Raw genomic sequence first — 19243 nt, forward strand, 5'->3', positions numbered from 1 at the left:
AAAGAATGATTTGTTTGATGGGCACATAGAAAGAAAAACCGAGGAAATAGTTAGAAGCAAAAAGAAGAAATCCTACCCTGGATGCTCCGCTTGAAGAAAGCCTTGCAGCCCTCGCACGACCACACCCCGTAGTGGTACCCGGACGCGTAGTCGTGGCACACGGCGCAGAAGTGCATGTCCGCTTTCCCTAGAGAAGACGAGCACGAGGAAGATTTCACTGCTTCCACTCCATCTGGTTTCTTCTCCAGCAGCTTGTTACAGCTGATGACGCAGCTGGAGGAAGAAGCACAGACTATGTGAAAGGTACAACTTGACATAAAAAGTTTTAAATCTGTCATTCATTGGCCGACAGGTACCACGTTGCAGAAAATGTCTGCGATGAGAGCAGTTGAAACATTTAATCGGCGACATTATCGAACGCTGAGGTACACTCTATAAATGTGAGTGCCAGAAACCCTGACACTAACTGCACAAACTAAGTTTTGTAATCTTCTGTTTAAGCAGCAAGGGACATTATTTAATATTATGAACACTGACTCACGAGCATTTAAGCATAAAGTTATGGCAAGCTCTCCAAGATGCTAAAAACAAAGAACTATCATGATAATTGTTAAGTTAGGTGGGTTTTCTTTTTTTTCTCGCTCTCTTTTTAGCACCATTGTCATATTTATTTTCTTTGAATCGAAAAAGAATACGACTATCTGTGTTTGACGACAGCTATTTTGTGTTATTTTATAACTTTGTTGTAGATTTGGTTTTGTTTTTTTGTTGTTTTAAATTACGTTTATTGGAAAGTGTTTTTTTATTGCGTAATTTTTAATTTGTTTTTTTTTTATTATTAATTGAAATTTGATTTCTTAGGAAAAAGGGACAGATAAAATAAGCTTAGTCTTCTTTCTGTTCTCTTTCATTCAAGGAAAGAGATTTGTTGTAATTATATTGAACTGTTTTGTTACCTGCAGAAGTCCCCTAGTCAGTGACCTGAAGTCCACCTGTGCACAATGGGCATCTCATAACTGCAACTATATTTACAGGTGAGTCTGCAACATCACCGAACACACGTACATGTTCCACTGATTCTGAATCGCACATTATCACAGAAAAATGTAAGAAACGTTATGAATTTGCTGAACAAAACGTGTGAGACTCCCCAAATATTTGGAAGAAGGTAAGCTGGCCAGATGAGACTGAAAATTGACTTTGGAAAAGGGAATCCATGATGCATGCAGTTGAACACCATCCCGACAGGGAAGGACGGTGGCAGCACCAGGAGGATGTGTTTTCATCAGCTGGGGCTGCTCAGAATTGAGACCATGTTGGATGGAGGCAAATAATTGAGGAAAACCTGTACAGGTGTCCCAGAGACTTGAGTTCATAGGTCAGGTCAGTGGAACGATTTGGCACGTTCATCTACACGCCCCCAAAAGACTTGCAACTCTAATCCTGTCAAACACGGCCGTGGAGGGGTGAATTATGTACGCTCAAGCTCTTTTTTTATTGTTTTCCTTACAATAATAATGATACTAAAACGGTGAAAGCGTTCTGTGTAAAGCAAATGCGACAAACTAAAACCAATTACATCCCAGGTTGTCACACAGCTAACCAGGACAACTGCAAAGGTGGGTGAATACTTAAGCAGGCTATGCAGTTGAATCAGAGTCGAAAGAGAAGAGAAGAAAATTTAATGTTTTTAAACACCCCCCCCCCCCCCCCTCTGGTCATCCTGCTGCTGCTTCCACCTGCCAGCGGCCCCCCACCCCCCTCTGGTCATCCTACTGCTGCTTCCACCTGCCTGCGGCACCCCACCCCCGGTCATCCCTCTGCTGCTTCCACCTGCCTGCGCCCCCCTTACCCCCTACCCCTCTGGTCATCCCTCTGCTGCTTCCACCTGCCTGCGCCCCCTTACCCCCTACCCCTCTGGTCATCCCTCTGCTGCTTCCACCTGCCTGCGCCCCCCCTACCCCCTACCCCTCTGGTCATCCCTCTGCGGAGGAACTGAGGAGTTTTTCTTGCCACTGATTGGCTTAAGGCTTTTATCACTATGGGAGTTTTTACCTGCCATTGTTTATGTAATAATTGCTCGGGGGTTTATGTTTATGTTTATGTTTATGTTCATGTTCTGGGTCTCTGGAAAGCGTCTAGAGACAACATCTATTGTTTTAGACGCTATACAAATAAAATGGAATTGAATTGAATTGAATTAAATCCCGAAAGGGAAAAAAACGCTTATATTTTACACTGTTTGGGAAACCCTTTGTTTTCTCACTAGTTTGTACTCACTTTAACTAGCTTAACCAAGCATTATTGTGTTGTTTAGGTCATTGTGGTTCCATCCACGGATAAGTGTGGGTTAGCATACCTGTTGGGGTTAATGTGGGCTTTAGGCTCTAGCCAGGGTGCATGTGAGCTGGGTTCGTTGTAGACGAGAGGCTGGGTGCAGTGCAGAGTCAGAGAAGAGATGTTGTGGTGACTGTGGGAGGGCCAGAAAGCCGAGGGGCTGAGAGGAGGGCAAAGGGAGGACGGACTGTCAGCGATGGGTGGTCTGGCGTAGCTCAGCACGGACGAACCGTAGAAGGTCAAAGGTCCATGTCCATGGTTGTAGTCATGGCTACTATCTGCGTACGGCGAGGGAATGCAGACCGTGTCCATGGCCAGAGGAGGACTGTACATGGCAGGCATGAGTCCGGGGGAGGTCGGCCTCTCTGAGGCTTTACATGAGTCCACCTCGTGGAGCTGAAGCAGAGGTAACGGGTCACCGTTCAGCCCGGGGGAGGAGGCCATGTTGTAGAAGAGATACGGCGCTGAGAACGAGAACTGTGTCGAAGCAGGCGTTTCCTCTACTGCATGTTCTTCTGCACACAAAGAAGGGGAGGAGGAAGATAAATTGTTCAGAAAATGAATTAATTTCAAATAAACAAAGAAAACCAAAGAAACAAAAGATGTTCCTCGGCCGGGCATATGAATAGAGGGAATGCGCATGACGTCACAGATGCGACTTCACAGCGGGTTACACCCACTGAGTGGCAGAAAGACTGAGTGGCAGAAAGACTGAGTGGCAGCGTAGACTGACGGTTTGAACAACTGGAAAACATCTAAAATGGGAGCTGTTGTGCGATCGACTGTACTCATAGATATAAGAAATCGAAGTTATCGTTTTATAGACTGCTGAAGAATAAGCTTAAGAGAGAAAAATGGGTCGCTGCAATTCACAGAAACAACTGGATTCCAGACACCGAAACGTGGATTTGCGGTTCCCATTTTGTATCAGGTAATGTTGGATTTTTGGGTAGCTAACGTTAAAATGTCAAATCATAAAGTTCGGTGTCCTCATCACTTTAATTTCTACAACAAATCCTGCCTTGAAGTCGGACCAAGCGTCAAGACTTTTGTAAGCCTTCAAGCTTTGCTTCGTGTATTTCCCCGGCGTATAAATTAAGTTCATATAAATATCAGGAAACTGGATTCATGGCCAAATATTAATGTCCATGGACCACTGGTTCTTGGTAACTGTACCAAATATTAATGTCCATGGACCACTGGTTCTTGGTAACTGTACCAAATATTAATGTCCATGGACCACTGGTTCTTGGTAACTGTACCAAATATTAATGTCCATGAACCACTGGTTCTTGGTAACTGTACCAAATATTAATGTCCATGGACCACTGGTTCTTGGTAACTGTACCAAATATTAATGTCCATGAACCACTGGTTCTTGGTAACTGTACCAAATATTAATGTCCATGGACCACTGGTTCTTGGGGTAACTGTACCAAATATTAATGTCCATGGACCACTGGTTCTTGGTAACTGTACCAAATATTAATGTCCATGGACCACTGGTTCTTGGTAACTGTACCAAATATTAATGTCCATGGACCACTGGTTCTTGGTAACTGTACCAAATATTAATGTCCATGGACCACTGGTTCTTGGGGTAACTGTACGGGTCACTGTCAAGTCCAACTGCCTTTAATTTAAGCAGATAATCAGCTGTTATCCCGTCTTCTCCACTAGGTGCAGCCATTTTTGCTGATGTTTTGCCACTTAGTGCGAGTAAGGGGGCGTGGTCCAGTGGGAAAGTGACGTCAATGCAAACCCTCTATAGGCCATGAGCAGGTCTAGATGGTGAAACAACATGCAGACACTAAAACCTGCCAGGTATTAGATACGTGCTCATGAACTAGAATAACTGCTGCAGCAGCAGTCTGGGTGGTGCAGGTCATTTTTGACGTGTACCTGCTGAAACACAACCCTGATAGACGTGGCCATGTCATTACCAGACTTGTGTAGTCCTTGATGACTATTGATAACAACCTTTGATTGGAATCAGCTGTGGAGAAGCAGGGAAACATCTGAAACTTACCGGGCAGTGTGCCTCGAGGACCAGGGTTGGGAAACACTAGCCTAAAGAGTGCAGGACACGAGCCTCGAGGACCAGGAACTGCCCACCCCTGACTACCGTAAAGCCTCATTGGTGTCTTTTTATTCACTGCCCTTGTTTGACTGTTACCCAGCAGATTAGTTGTCAGCAGTACTCGAGTTGTAAAAAAAAATCAGGGGGATGGTGGATTTGATCATATGGGGACAGATAATTTGTGCTGATTACAAATAATATAATATATTACAAATAATAGCAGTGACCAAAACAGCTGCAGAAATACTGCAGGAATGACATAGCAGCAGTTAAATGCAGCCTTCTGTAAGATTTAAATATCCACTGGGCTTACATCAAATACATCAAAACACAACAATAAAAAACACTTTTCTGAACTTATCAATATGACTCTGTCCTTCACAGGATAAGTAAAATGGATCACTGCAAAAACTCACAATCTTAACAAGCACATTCGTCTTATTTCTAGTTAAAATGTTTCATTTTAGTAAAAAAATCTCATTACACTTAAAGGAGCTTGAGGCCGGATTGTGGCAGGATTTATGAAAAAAATCCGTATACATTTTAAGTTTTCTAGTAATAATGTCAGATGAAGCGTTCCAAACCCAAAAGAATGAGCCCTCTAGTGTATCTCTCCTTTGCCTTGAACAGGCTGTGTGCTTCAAAATGTGCTACAATTTGGTCCCGAATTTCCCGCGCTGGGCTGTGGATGTGACGTCACATGACGCTGCATGCACGTTCTCCCCGTTCTCCCGTGCCGGCTTCACTGTTGGCTGCAGTACCCCCAACGGCCGTCGTGGTGAAGGGTGGCGCTAGAGAGTCTCATTTCTTAAAAGGCGCCTCATGCTCCTTTAAAACAAGACTCATCACTGGAAAAAACAACAATTTTCACCTGTTTCAAGTAGATTTTCACTTAAAATAAGTAGAAAAATCTGCCAAGTGGAACAAGATTTTTTTGCTAGTAATGAGAAGATAAATCTCATAAATCTCACTGGCAGATTTTTCTACTTATTTCAAGTGAAAATTTACTTGAAACAGGTGAAAATTATAAGTTATTTTTCTGGTGTTATTTTTCTGGTGATGACTCTAAATGTTGAAATAGCAGTAAAACCACATTCATTGATGAAATGACAGAAGGGATGGAAAGGGGGGATTGCAGTTTTACAGGGGGGATGATTTGGACCGTTTTTATTTCAGGGGGGATGCCATCCCCCCTCATCCCCCCTCAACTCCAGTACTGGTTGTCAGCATAAAGCGACATGGCGTCTTACTACAATATGACCACTGACTGATCTGAATGTTGTTGCACTTCCAGTAGGGGTACCACAAGTGTGGTTCTCAACCCGGATTCAGTGGACGAACATGGAGGAGTGAGATGATAATTTAGAGGACAAAAACACTGTTTTGATAAAAATCTGCTTCTAATTTCTATTTATTATTTTTTATACAATATTAGAAAAAGAAAATAATTCCAGAGTGGAAAGCTCCATTTGGAGAAACATTTAATTAACGTTACAGGTCAAACCTAAAAGGCTGGCTGGCTGGCAGGCAAGACGTTTTTGTATTCTCCTCTTGAAGCGCATTAGGGAGATACAGCTGGTAAAACTCGTCAGATTCCCTAATTACTAATTATTTACCCATTCAGAAGTTACATGAGACAGAGACATTGTCAATTTGTAATAACCCTTTAGGAATATATTCATAGGGGCATTTTATAAGCAACACACTGCTCATCTTGCCTCATCTAGGCTTCTGTTCCTGTTTCACTGGCCGGCTGAGTCCATGAATCCAAGTTCAGTTCTCATTAGCTCTCATTCAGTTCATTTAACACAAAATTACCTCTCAGTGGAAACTGGTTGTCTGAAGCGCTCCATAGACAGAATTAGCTGATACTTTTCCAGTTCTCCGTCTGGAGTTCTACTAGCCTGTAGTTGGTTGGTTCATCTATTTACTCCCTGAGTGCATCCTCCAGGACTACTAAAGGCTTCCTTTCACTTTGGTTTTGAGACCAGACGAAACAAACCCAGTTCATTTTCTGTTTTTTTTTGTTTTTTTTTAAACTAGTATGCCTTCATTCTTAAAGTATACAACAAATTCCACAACTTCTGACATGGGATGCACAAGCGAATGCGGTGTGTCCTTTATTCAAGGCCATTCGCGAAACCACATAAAAACACAAGATAATGGTATGTTTTCCTTGTGGAGTGAGTTAATTCAATTTCAATTCAATTTTATTTATATAGCGTCTATTACAACAGAAGTTGTCTCTAGGATCTTTGCAGAGACGCAGAACATAAACCCCCGAGCAATTATTACATAAATATAACATAAACAATGGCAGGTGAAAACTCCCCTAGTGGGAGAAAAACCTTAAGCCAAACAGTGGCAAGAAAAACTCCCCTAGAGGGCAAAATGAGCTGCCGCACGTGTTGACACCACGAAGCTAAAGCAAGACTCTCGATTTTCAATCCTGCACAAGGTATCCTAGCAACCTGCTACAGTCAATGACGCAGAAAAATATATAGCGTACATTACGAATTAGTGATACTGGTTTATTCACTATGGAGAACGACAGCTGATTACCAGCATCTTTGCATTTCAATCATATAGAGTGAAAAGTTACTGCAGCATAGTCAGGAAAATCAATGAACAGTCAATATGTGTTTTGTGCACGTCGACCCTGAATAAAACAATGCTTGCTAAGTCCAAATTTAAAAGTGGTCACATCTAAATGATCCAACGACTTACCGTCCAGTTCAACAATCGCACCCGTGAAACGGCATGAACTGGACCCCGGCCTTTGCCAGGTTTCTGGTGGATGAGTCAGTCCCAGCGTGATACCGGGACTGAGAAGCATCACAGATGATCTCAAATTCAGGTATAGAAGGTATCAGCTTTCTATCACTTGTTGACATCAGACATCAATGTTGCTGCGTGCATCACGAACCCATGGGATTGATGATCATATCATGGGATTATGAGAAGTGCAGTGTTGTTTTTGTCAACGATGACGAAACACCTTTTTTTTCATGATGATAACGAGACGGAGCTTAACGTGGCTCTTTGACGACTAAAACATGACGATAGGTGTTTGAGTTTTCGTTGACGAAACAAGACTAGACGAAAATGTTAGTGGGTCAGACGTTCAAAATGCATGACATTTCTGCCTGCCTTTGACATGTCTGTCAAAAATTTTAAAAAATATCAGCAATAGTGCTGCAACCTATCCTTGTTTGGTCACGCCCACCTGGCATCACTGAGCAACACGGCTGCATCACGGTCACTCAGTCCGGTAGGATGATGGACCTGGCGGCAGCGGCAAGGGGGCTAGGTGGTCGAAACGACCAGATGATATATTGACTTATTTTCAATACTATCAAGCATAAAGAAAAACAGAATGCATCGTAGAGGGAGACAGCGATAAATGTGGCCACAAACTAGGTGGAAAGAATCCCACCAATCTCAAGCAACACCTGAAGACTCAGCACGCTGATATTTTTTCGAAGGTAAGTTTCACCAAGTCCTGTTAACATCATATACATACAATGACTAAAATTGTCAAAATTCGGGTTATTGCTAATATTCCGGTTACTGAAACATTCGGAATATTCCGTTTACATGGTAATTAATCATTTGGGATATCTGGATCAAACCAGTGACGCGCAGAGAACATCATGACGCAATTCTCGTCATTTCCGCTTCTTTTTCCTGTATCCAAATTCAAAACAAATGCTGCTTCGCACAACTTTTCGCTCACCTTCTTTTACATCTTGCTATCCCGGTACTTTCTACCGTCTACAAATGCAGAAATGTTCATATCCTTCATTACATTTATGAAGTGATTAGTCTCCTCCTGGTCTTGGTTTCTCCGTGTTTAGAAGAACTTCCTGGACTCAAAAGACCAGGATTCCTTGTGAACAGAGCATGAGCAGAAAACAGATTCCTGTTCCGTTTGATGGGGATATTCCGTTTGGTGTTTACATGACCCAATATTCAGGTTTAAAAGGAGTAACCCAGGGGTCATATTCGGGTTTTTAAAAACCAGAATATGAGCAAATTTGGGTTATTCAAAAGGGTTATTGGTGTTTACATGGCCGTGCAAATTCGGGTTATTGCTAATATTCGGGTTTTAAAAGGGTTATTGACTGCATGGAAACGCAGTAAATGTTACTCGACAATTATGATCAATTTCATATGAACAATTGCTGACTTCAGTCTAAATTAGCTTGGTTGCGCTGCTAACCCAGGCTAAAGTTAGTTTAGTTGTGCTTACATCAATTTAGTAGCTTATGTGTGTGTTACTGGTAGCCTGTGTGTAGCACATGGCGGGATTTTGGTCGAGCTGCAAGTGTAATAAGTATCATATTGACCCATGTTTGAGTGAATGTCTGAAAGCACCCAAAAATATAGCATTTGAGACGTGTTGCTGTTCCCCATGTGTCTAAATAAACAGCACACTTGGCTTTTTTTGTAACGTTAGCAGCATGTTTAACCATGTTTACATCCAGTGAAGGTGTGGTCCTCTTTGTGTGTTTATATTCCGTTAGAACGTTGCGATATGTTAAATTGGTCCAGTTATATGTGCAGCTTTATCATGCGTAGAGTCTGCTAGCTTTAGGCTAAAACAGAATAGACCTTTATTATTGTAAATATTGGTGAAAATACTTTGTTTTTTATCTTTTCTTTTCTTAACTAAAACTGAATAAAAAACTGGACTAGAAACTTTTTTAGTTTTCGTCGACTAAAACTAGACTAAAACTATCACATATAGAAATGACTAAAATGTGACTAAAACTATTAAGCATTTTCGTCTAAAAGACTAAGACTAAATCTGAAATGGCTGTCAAAAACAACACTGGAGAAGTGGTAGATATTTCTCACCTGTGAAGGACCCATTTACTTTTCTGTGGCTGATTACCTCGAAAACAAACAGAAAAGAAAAAGAAAATCTAACTAGGAAAAGAAGGGTAAGGTTATTTATACAGTATATTGTATATCCATATGCGTTTACTGAAGCTTTACAACATAATAAGAGAGGTTATAATAAGAGATTTACTATATAGTTACACCTCATACTTTTCAGCAACTACAGGACTGTCTCAGAAAATTAGAATATTGTGATAAAGTCATTTATTTTCTGTAATGCAAAAATGTCATACATTCTGGATTCATTACAAATCAACTGAAATATTGCAAGCCTTTTATTATTTTAATATTGCTGATCATGGCTTACAGCTTAAGAAAACTCAAATATCCTATCTCAAAAAATTTGAATATTCTGGGAATCTTAATCTTAAACTGTAAGCCATAATTTAATTTTGCCATCCATTTTTTAATTGCATTAAAGAAAATAAATAACTTTATCACAATATTCAAATTTTCTGAAAGTCTGAAAATGACAAAGCCTAATGTCATATCAGCGATAGGTTTTCCATGGGAAATCTTGACAAATGTTAACATGTTAATCAGCTGCTTTGAGCAAACAGGAAGTTTTGAGAGCGTCTCTTCACTGACTTTCTTCAGAAAACCACAGAAAGTTACACAAAGTTACGGTATATCCATAAGGATGTTTGAAAAGTTGAATCCCTGCCGGGGTAATGACAGCTGCGTCTCTGCTGTTGGCTAACCCGTTACCTTTGTGCACGGATCAGCCACGTCATTATGACCACCATTCTGACAGCTGGCATGAGCAAACATGGCTCATGTTGTTGCAATGTCCCATCTTTCTGACCTTCACGTTGATGTGACCACTGTCTGCCAACACCCCTCCCCTCCCCTCCCCCTCCCCACCCTGTCCACAAAGACTGTGTTTACATGGAGTCACTAATCCTTTTAAAACCTGAATATTGGCAATAACCCGAATTTGCACGGCCATGTAAACACCAATAACCCCTTTGAATAACCAGATTTTGCTCATATTCAGGTTTTTTAAAACCCGAATATGAGCCCTGGGTTACTCCTTTTAAAACCTGAATATTGGGTCATGTAAACGCCAAACAGAATATCCCCATCAAACAGAACATGAATTAGTTTTCTGCACATGTTCTGTTCGCAAGGAATCCTGGTCTTTTGAGTCCAGGAAGTTCTTATAAACACGGAGAAACACAAGACCAGGAGGAGACTAATCACTTCATAAATGTAATGAAGGATATGAACATTTCTGCCTTTGTAGACGGTAGAAAGTACCGGGATAGAAGATTTACAAGAAGGTGAGAGAAAAGTTGAAGCAGCATTTGTTTTGGATTTGGATACAGGAAGAAGAAGCAGAAATGACGGTAATTGTGTCATGACGTTCTCCGTGCGTCGCTGGTTTGATCCAGATATCCCAAATGATTAATTACCATGTAAACGGAATATTCCCAATGTTTCAGTAACCGGAATATTAGCAATAACCCGAATTTTGACTGCATGTAAACGTAGTCCTGGACACACAAGGGGCAACGATGGGGGACGCAAGTCTCTCCTAAGACCGACTCGTCCAGTAGGAGCAAACTCGTTGGGTGGGGGTGTGGGGGGGGGGGCAACCATCTGCTGTTACTGGTTGGGGGGGTGAGGGGCGAAGCAGAGACTTTTAAAAAAAGAAAACAGAGAAACCCACGGTTAATGACGGTAATAATGGCGTATCGCACTTACAACGTACGTGGGGAGAGGAGAGGGCACGGTGGGGGCCGTGATCAGTCGGGAGTTTGCTTTCTCCCCCCTCTAGATGAAGAAGTGAATATGATGTTTTTTAATTCGCAATTCATTATTCAGAATTAAATAATTCAGAATTAAACTATTTTCCTTCGAGTTTACATGGAAATAGTAATTCTGAATTGAGGTTTACATGGAAAACACGTTTGATCGGCTTTTTTCAATTCCTCTCCAGGTCTGGGGGTTGGGAAGGTTCTGATTGGATAGGGGGGGGCCGGAAGTTAAACTACCGGAAGAAAAACAAACTTAGCCGCTACAACTTTGAAAAGCTCACAATTTTGATGTTTCCTGTTTCCATCTGTTCTTTTAATTATATCCAGGTCCTCCAAGCTATTTATTAAATAAATGGTCTCTGCTCTTGACCAGCGTTTACTGCGTGCTGCCATCTTGAAACTTTGTTTGGAACTGAGTGAACAGACGCAACCCCTGGTTGCTCTTTAGCAATGGACATTACGGGACTACAGCGACCAAAGAAACTGGACTTTTGTTGCCATCTGGGGCCTTACGCATAAATTAACTTATGTTCAGGGTGGAGATCACACATTGGCCTCCTTCCCCTTCCACCATGTTGCTACACAATTAAAAATAAATTGTTACCCCAATTGTTTTCCAGGTTGTGCAACCAACCAAGTGCACCCCCACCCCAGGAAATCCATTCACCTGACTCCAACCTGTCTGTGGATAAGGACGTTAGTGTCATTCACTAATACACAACATGTCCTAGGAAACCTTGAGAAGTAACCCGAGAGAATGAAAGGTGAGCTGGTCCAGGATTCAAAGAAAAGCAGCAGGAAATTAAACTGCAACAGAGAATAAACACAGGAAGCACGATCATCGACCCGTTACTCCCAAACAACTGCCTACACGCTGGCTGGATATTTAACGTGAATATTTTCTCAGATGTGCCAGAATTGAACACTCACAGCCTCCGCAGCCTGAGTCAGTTGCCTGGAAGAATACACACCTTCTTAACCCAAACACGCCTGTAAACCGAGGAGCTACACAGCGACTGGAAAGTTATCAATTAAAGTATGAAATAGCACACTTACTTCTTACAAACTGGGAGGATCAACGCTTAGGCTTTTAGACTCTGACAATGAAAAAGCTGTTTTGTCAGAATGCCTGCACCGAAGTTTGAGCTTTGAACAGCCTGGTGTTCATGGCAGCCGTCCATGGTAAACCACCACAAGGGAAACAAAGGGTCAAAGGGCACTATGTTGTTCCAGCTCTGGCTTTATTGTGCTGCTTCATTCACCTTACAAGGGATCTGGCTTTCACACAAACAGGCCAAAGGGATAGCTGCTTCCTTTTTTTCGTAAACACATTTTCCAATAAGATATGTATATATATATATATATATATATATATATATATATATATATATATATATATATATATATATATATATATATATATATATACTGTATATTGGACAGAATTTGATGGGAAAATCCTCCAGGTAGAAAAAAGCCTGACAATAATGAAGGTGACAACAGGTCATTTTCTCCCGGCAGTTTAAGGTTGAACAACTGCGGGCACTGGTTTAGTCGGGATTTGTCTGCTCTCCGTTGGAAAAAACAGTCCAACAAGAACCAGCACGAGACGCTAAACGACCAATGTTACTTTGAGAGTTAGAGAGAAACGTCTACACCGATGAAGGACAGTGAAACTATCATCATTTTATTCGGATGACAAGTAATGACAACAAAGGCAGGAGCTGAAAGTTAAATGTCTCAGGGCCGTTCCGATGCCTATATATATATATATATATATATATATATATATATATATATATACATATATATATATATATATATATATATATATATATATATGGTTTTTTGTGCTCATGATGGAATGGCACTAGCAAAAAATAAATAAAAATAGTCACTTCCCGAAGTGTTGACCACACAACTAACATCAAACTTCCAACTCGTACAGCGCTAAAACCCCGAAAATCACAAGAAATATTCGATGTCAGGGCGATCTGCTCCAAGAAATTGACAATTTAGTGTTTGCTGAGATAATTTAGCTCTGACACATGATACGGGTGCAGCTCCAGTAGACAGGCAGGGCTGGAACTCTGAATGACAACACGAGGGCTCTAAAGAGAGACAGATGCTAGCACTCTGGAGAAATGAAATGAAATAAAGTAAAACTGACACGACCCACACATTAGTTTCAAGTTTGTAGCATGCAGAAAGTACATCTTTAAGGCTAGATCAGGGGTCTTCAACCCGCTGCTCTAGAGCCGCATGCGCATGATGCTCTTTAGCGCCGCCCTTCTGGCTCCCTGGAGTTTTTTCGAAAATGTTTGACCTTTTTTTCCTTTTTTTCTTCTTTTTTTTCTCTCTTTTTTCCCTTTTTATTCTTTTTTTATTTTTTTCTTCTTTTTTTCCTTTTTTTCTCTTTTTCTTCCTTTTTCCTTTCCTTTTTAATCTCGACATTTTGACTTTTTTCTCAAGATGGTAGTTCAACATTAATCTCGGCATTTCGACTTTTTTCTCGAAATTTCAACTTTTTTCTCGAAATTTTGACTTTTTTCTCGAAATTTTTACTTTTTTCTCAACATTTCGACTTTTTTCTCAAAATTCTGACTTTTTTCTTGACTTTTCGACTTTTTTCTTGACATTTCAACTTTTTTCTCGACATTTCGCCATTTGTCTTCATTCTAAGGCTTATACAAGACTTTTCATTTTTTGCGGCTCCAGACATATTTGTTTTTTGTGTTTTTGGTCCAATATGGCTCTTTCAACATTTTGGGTTGCCAACCCCTGGGCTAAATGATCGGAGAACGCAGACGCACGCTGCCAACCACAGTCGAAAAAAAACGCTCAAAGAAAAAAATTAAAAAATCTGGAAAAACCTGAGGGGGCAGGATTTTCACCCGTGGTCGATTCAGTTGGCTAACTCTAGCTTCAGTACCTCTAGGTTTGTGTATACCACAATAATAAAAATAAAAAAATCACCCTACTACCTAGATATTACAATTGGGGCTGGCATATTTCCAGCCTACAAAATCCATCACAAACCTAGAGGACCCTTTGCTGGAGCGTCTCTCATCATCTACTTGGTGAAAGATTGATTGAAATATTACAGCGATATAACATAGGCCTATCAATATACTACTGCACTGAAAGCCCGCTGCAATTAAAGATGAAGGAGGTCCATCAAAATATAATTTAATGCTAGTGCATTTAATGCTGATATTAGGGATGGGCGATATTACCTCAAATCCGTATCACGATAAATTAGGCAGTTTTACCTCGATAACGATAAATGTACCATAACACTTAGCCGGCAACAAAATGTTCTATGTTATGATTGGCTGATTGGTCAGTAACTCCAGAGTTGAAAGCTCAGTGCACAGTAACGTGCCTTGACTCGTTTGTAAAATGGGCCGTTGGAGTTAGAGCCCAGATATACTTGCAGTTCAGAACGCGTACGCCTCATGGCCACCACCCGTATCCTGCGTTCATTTGACGCATCGACGTGCACGTTCTCAAAAAGACACTGAAAGCGTACGCGAACCTGCAGTTCTGGCTCTGGCCGTGAGTGGTGCTGGTCCTGGTACCAGCTGGTCCCGGTCAGATACCAGCTGGTCCCGGTCTGATACCAGCTGGTCCCGGTCAAATACCAGCTGGTCTGATACCAGCTGGTCCCGGTCTGATACCAGCTGGTCCCGGTCAGATACCAGCTGGTCCCGGTCAGATACCAGCTGGTCCCGGTCAGATACCAGCTGGTCCAGGTCTGATACCAGCTGGTCCTGGTCTGATACCAGCTGGTCCCGGTCTGGTACCAGCTGGTTCCGGTCTGATACCAGCTGGTCCTGGTCTGATACCAGCTGGTCCCGGTCTGATACCAGCTGGTCCCGGTCTGATACCAGCTGGTCCTGGTCAGTTACCAGCTGATTTAACGGTCTAACATACCATCTCTGATGGCGCTGGCACCATTTCCTTTGCCAAAATGGCAACCAAAGCAATGTTATAATCTCCTCTTTATCCAATGGTGTCATGTTAACTTTTGCGTGGTTCTAATCTGCTACTGCTATTACTGCTGCTACTACCATCCATCCATCCATCCATCCATCCATCCATCCATCGTCCGCCGCTTATCCGTTCCCGGGTCGCGGTGGCAGCAGTCTCAACAGAGATGCCCAGACTTCCTTCATCCCAGACACTTCCTCCATCTCTTACTCCAGCTCTTCCTCCATCTCTTCCTCCAGCTCTTCCTCCAGCTCTTCCTCCAGCTCTTCCTCCAGCTCTTCCTCCAGCTCTTCCTCCAGCTCTTCCGAGGGGAGTCCAAGACATTCCCAGGCCGGCCGAGAGACATAGTCTCTCCAGCGTGTCCTGGGTCATCCCCGGGGTCTCCTCCTGGAGGGACATGCCTGGAACACCTCCCTAGGGAGGAGCGACATGCCTGGAACACCTCACTAGGGAGGAGGGACATGCCTGGAACACCTCCCTAGGGAGGAGGGACATGCCTAGAACACCTCCCTAGGGAGGCGTCCAGGAGGATCCGGTACAGATGTCCAAGCCACCTTAGCTGACTCCTCTCAATGTGAAGGAGCAGCGGATCGACTCCAAGCTCCTCCCGGGCGACCGAACTCCTCACCCTATTTCTAAGGGAGGAGGAAAGTCATCTTGGCCGCTTGTATCTGCGATTTTGTCCTTTCAGTCACTACCCAAAGTTCATGACCATAGGTGAGGGTAGGTGAGTAGATTGACCGGTAAATCGAGAGCTTCGCCTTTCGACTCAGCTCCCTCTTCACCACGACGGTCCGGTACATTGACCGCATAACTGTCAATCTCCCGCTCCATCGTTCCTTCACTCGTGAACAAGACCCCAAGATACTTGAACTCCTCCACCTGAGGCAGGACTTCTCCACCCACCCGGAGAAGGCACGCCACCCTTTCCGGGTGGAGAACCATGGCCTCGGTTGCTGAGGCCATGGTGCTGCTACTACTGCTACTACTAAATATTTAATCACTTTTCCAACTGTTGCTCTGCTTACTGCCCCCAATCCGTTACCGCCAATACGACGTGCTCTGCTCGTGTACTACGCAAGCGACGTTGCAGTTGGTGGTGCACGCGAACGGACCCGAATGGACGCGAACGCAAGCTCAAACTGCAAGTATATCTGGGCTATTACTGTGTGCTGAAGTTAATTTCTCTGCATAAGAAATGCCATGTGTGGCATGAGAGCGTGTGAACTTGTTGAAATGCGTGAGTCTCACACTAGACATCCCTGTTACATCAGATGCTTCTTCGTTTGAACCATCAGCCATTTTCTTGGGTTTCCCTACTGGTTCAGACTGGATTGGGGGAGTCACGTGATAACAGACACGCTGTCTTAAAGGGGAATTAAACTAGCCTATAAGCACACAGTCAAAAAAGACATTTATTTTATTTTTTTATCAAAAACATGGGAAAATTGACGTCGGTTATCACAGGGAATGTCGGTAACGGTACATTTTCAGTTTATCGCCCAGGCCTAGCTGATATGTTTTTTATTATGAGGACAGACCCATTTATAGATGCCGCAAACCTTTTCAAAACATTTTTTATTGTTTTGCTATAGTTGAATCCATCAACTGTGTTTTTCATGCTTTAGATTTGTTTTCATCGTTCATAAGTGGGACGGAACAATGAAAAAAAAAAACATGCCACAGCGGAACTCTTCGCTTCATACTCAAATCTTTTTGAGAAAGGTTTCCTCCTTAATGCCACAGAAATATCAATCAAATTTCAGGTGTTTTCTGATCCAATTTCCTGCTGGCAGTGTTAAAAAAAAGTCTTGCTTACCGTTATGTAAAATCTTCAGTTGATTACAGTTTTTTGATTACTGTAGCTATTACAGATTTGTGCGCGGAGCTATGTGTGTTCATTACCTCCGTGGTACTTGAAAGCCCCATGACTGCTTAAAATTACAGGCCAGTTATGTACCTGTGCCCTTGTGCGCCTTAGCCGTTTTAATTTGTGCAGAAATGTAGGTTTACGCTCTCTTATTCCAGATTTCAGTATGCCTTTCTGCTTTAATGCTGGCAACAAAGAAGTATAAATGCCATTTTGCCAAGGGCACAGAGGCAGCTCCATACCATGACAGAATCTGGCCTTTGGGGTTGTTGGTTAAGGCAGGCTAGTCCTTCTCATCTTTGATTGCAAGCAAACAGCACCCAACTCTTGGAAATAAATGAATAAATCAATCAGAGTTGTGTAGACGTTGATGATATGCTGATGCAATTAATTGGAATCAGGTATGTTGAAGCAGGGAGACATCTAAAACATGCAGGACACCGGCCCTCGAGGACCAGGGTTGGAGACCTGGTCTAAAACATGCAGGACACCGGTCCTTGAGGACCAGGGTTGGAGACCTCATCTAAAACATGCAGGACACCGGTCCTCGAGGACCAGGGTTGGAGACCTGGTCTAAAACATGCAGGACACCGGTCCTTGAGGACCAGGGTTGGAGACCTCATCTAAAACATGCAGGACACCGGTCCTTGAGGACCAGGGTTGGAGACCTAATCTAAAACATGCAGGACACCGGTCCTTGAGGACCAGGGTTGGAGACCTGGTCTAAAACATGCAGGACACCGGTCCTTGAGGACCAGGGTTGGAGACCTGGTCTAAAACATGCAGGACACCGGTCCTTGAGGACCAGGGTTGGAGACCTGGTCTAAAACATGCAGGACACCGGCCCTCGAGGACCAGGGTTGGAGACCTGGTCTAAAACATGCAGGACACCGGTCCTTGAGGACCAGGGTTGGAGACCTCATCTAAAACATGCAGGACACCGGTCCTTGAGGACCAGGGTTGGAGACCTAATCTAAAACATGCAGGACACCGGTCCTTGAGGACCAGGGTTGGAGACCTGGGGCCTTATGTACTAAGAGTGCGGCGCACAAAAAACGTGCGTACGCCACTTTCAACGCTCACGGTCGGATGTACAAAGAATGACGTGAACGTAGAAAGCTGCGGTCCGTCACTCACGCATCAAGGCTGTTGTACGCACTTTTCTGAGGTTTTGTCCGTTGGCGACACTCACTGGTGATGCAGTGAAGTGCAGAATATGAGGAAACTTAACGTCAACAATAAATTCACGACCACGTGAAGGACATGACAATCCCGACATCACCAGATAAGTTACACAAGAGTGGGACTTCAACAATCTCACAATCAACCACATGATCTGAACAAACAACTAAAGGAGCTCAACGATGGAACCTGCAAATCCCGATGGAGCTTTGGCTCCGTTAGAGGAACCTGCTGATGCAGGATCAGGAGCGAGTCTTCAGGGACCAGACTGATCTGCTGGTCCAGGACTAAGACTGGACCATCAGCTGGTTCATGTACCAAGAGGATCCTCCTGGATCTCTGCCCTGAACTGGACCAGCTGCTCCGGTTCAGACCAACATGATGCTTCAGCTGGAGCTGCAGGTCCGACATCTGTCTGTCACCATGACAACCGTATGGGAGGACTACTGGAGATAAAAGCCAGATCCTAAAACATCCCATAACTGTGTCTGGACAGAAATACATTAAAATTAATTTTGAAGCAAAAACCGGTGTTGTGCCAAAAAGTGATTGCCTGCCAGAATCTGATTTCTTCTGATTTGTGGCCGCGGGAGCGCGCATAGCAGCCCGTTGAGCGAGAGCGCTAAAACGTCAGATTTCAGATTATGAAGCTCAAGAATGAGATCAAGTCATATTTAGGCAGAAACAACCTTTCATTAACTGTATTTGGCCTTCAATCAATTTTTGGCAGGTAAAAAGAGCCATTTTCAGGGGAGAAATCAGATTCTGGCAGGCAATCACTTTTTGGCACGACACCTGTCTCTCCTCCTGCGGATGCAACACTCCGAGTTACAGCAATTTTGCTCTTTATTTCTCACGTTTGCACCTCGATAATCCCGTCGGCACAAATTGTCTTTATTTCTGCAGCAGAGGAATCAGATCGTAATGCTTCATGTTTTAAATATAAATGTATTTTGTTCACATTGTTATACTTATGAGAGAGGTGATCGCGGACATCCATAATGTGTAAGACTCAATAAACGTGTACATTGGTCTTAATCCGTTAGTATATAATATGCATGACAATAAAGCAGAACGAGGAGCCGTTTTTCATCCACCAAAAATTCTGATGTCGGT

The 19243-nt window shown here is 42.9% G+C and overlaps 1 protein-coding gene across 3 annotated transcripts in view; it reads right to left on the minus strand.

Moving 5' to 3' along the window:
• LOC133462883 (estrogen receptor beta-like) overlaps nucleotides 1-19243 on the minus strand; it is a 71053-nt gene that overhangs the window by 32245 nt on the left and 19565 nt on the right. For 2 of the 3 annotated variants that reach the window (XM_061744367.1, XM_061744365.1), the window contains exons 2-3: nucleotides 2360-2852; nucleotides 77-273 (exon numbers count right to left, since the gene is read on the minus strand). In XM_061744367.1, the coding sequence (XP_061600351.1) occupies nucleotides 77-273; nucleotides 2360-2781 (619 nt within the window). In that variant the 5' untranslated portion in view covers nucleotides 2782-2852. Of the gene's footprint in view, nucleotides 1-76; nucleotides 274-2359; nucleotides 2853-12138; nucleotides 12210-19243 lie in introns of those variants that run through there. The other variant, XM_061744366.1, reaches the window with a different exon arrangement.

This window comes from Cololabis saira, chromosome 16, assembly GCF_033807715.1.
Source record: "Cololabis saira isolate AMF1-May2022 chromosome 16, fColSai1.1, whole genome shotgun sequence".
NCBI lineage: Eukaryota > Metazoa > Chordata > Actinopteri > Beloniformes > Belonidae > Cololabis > Cololabis saira.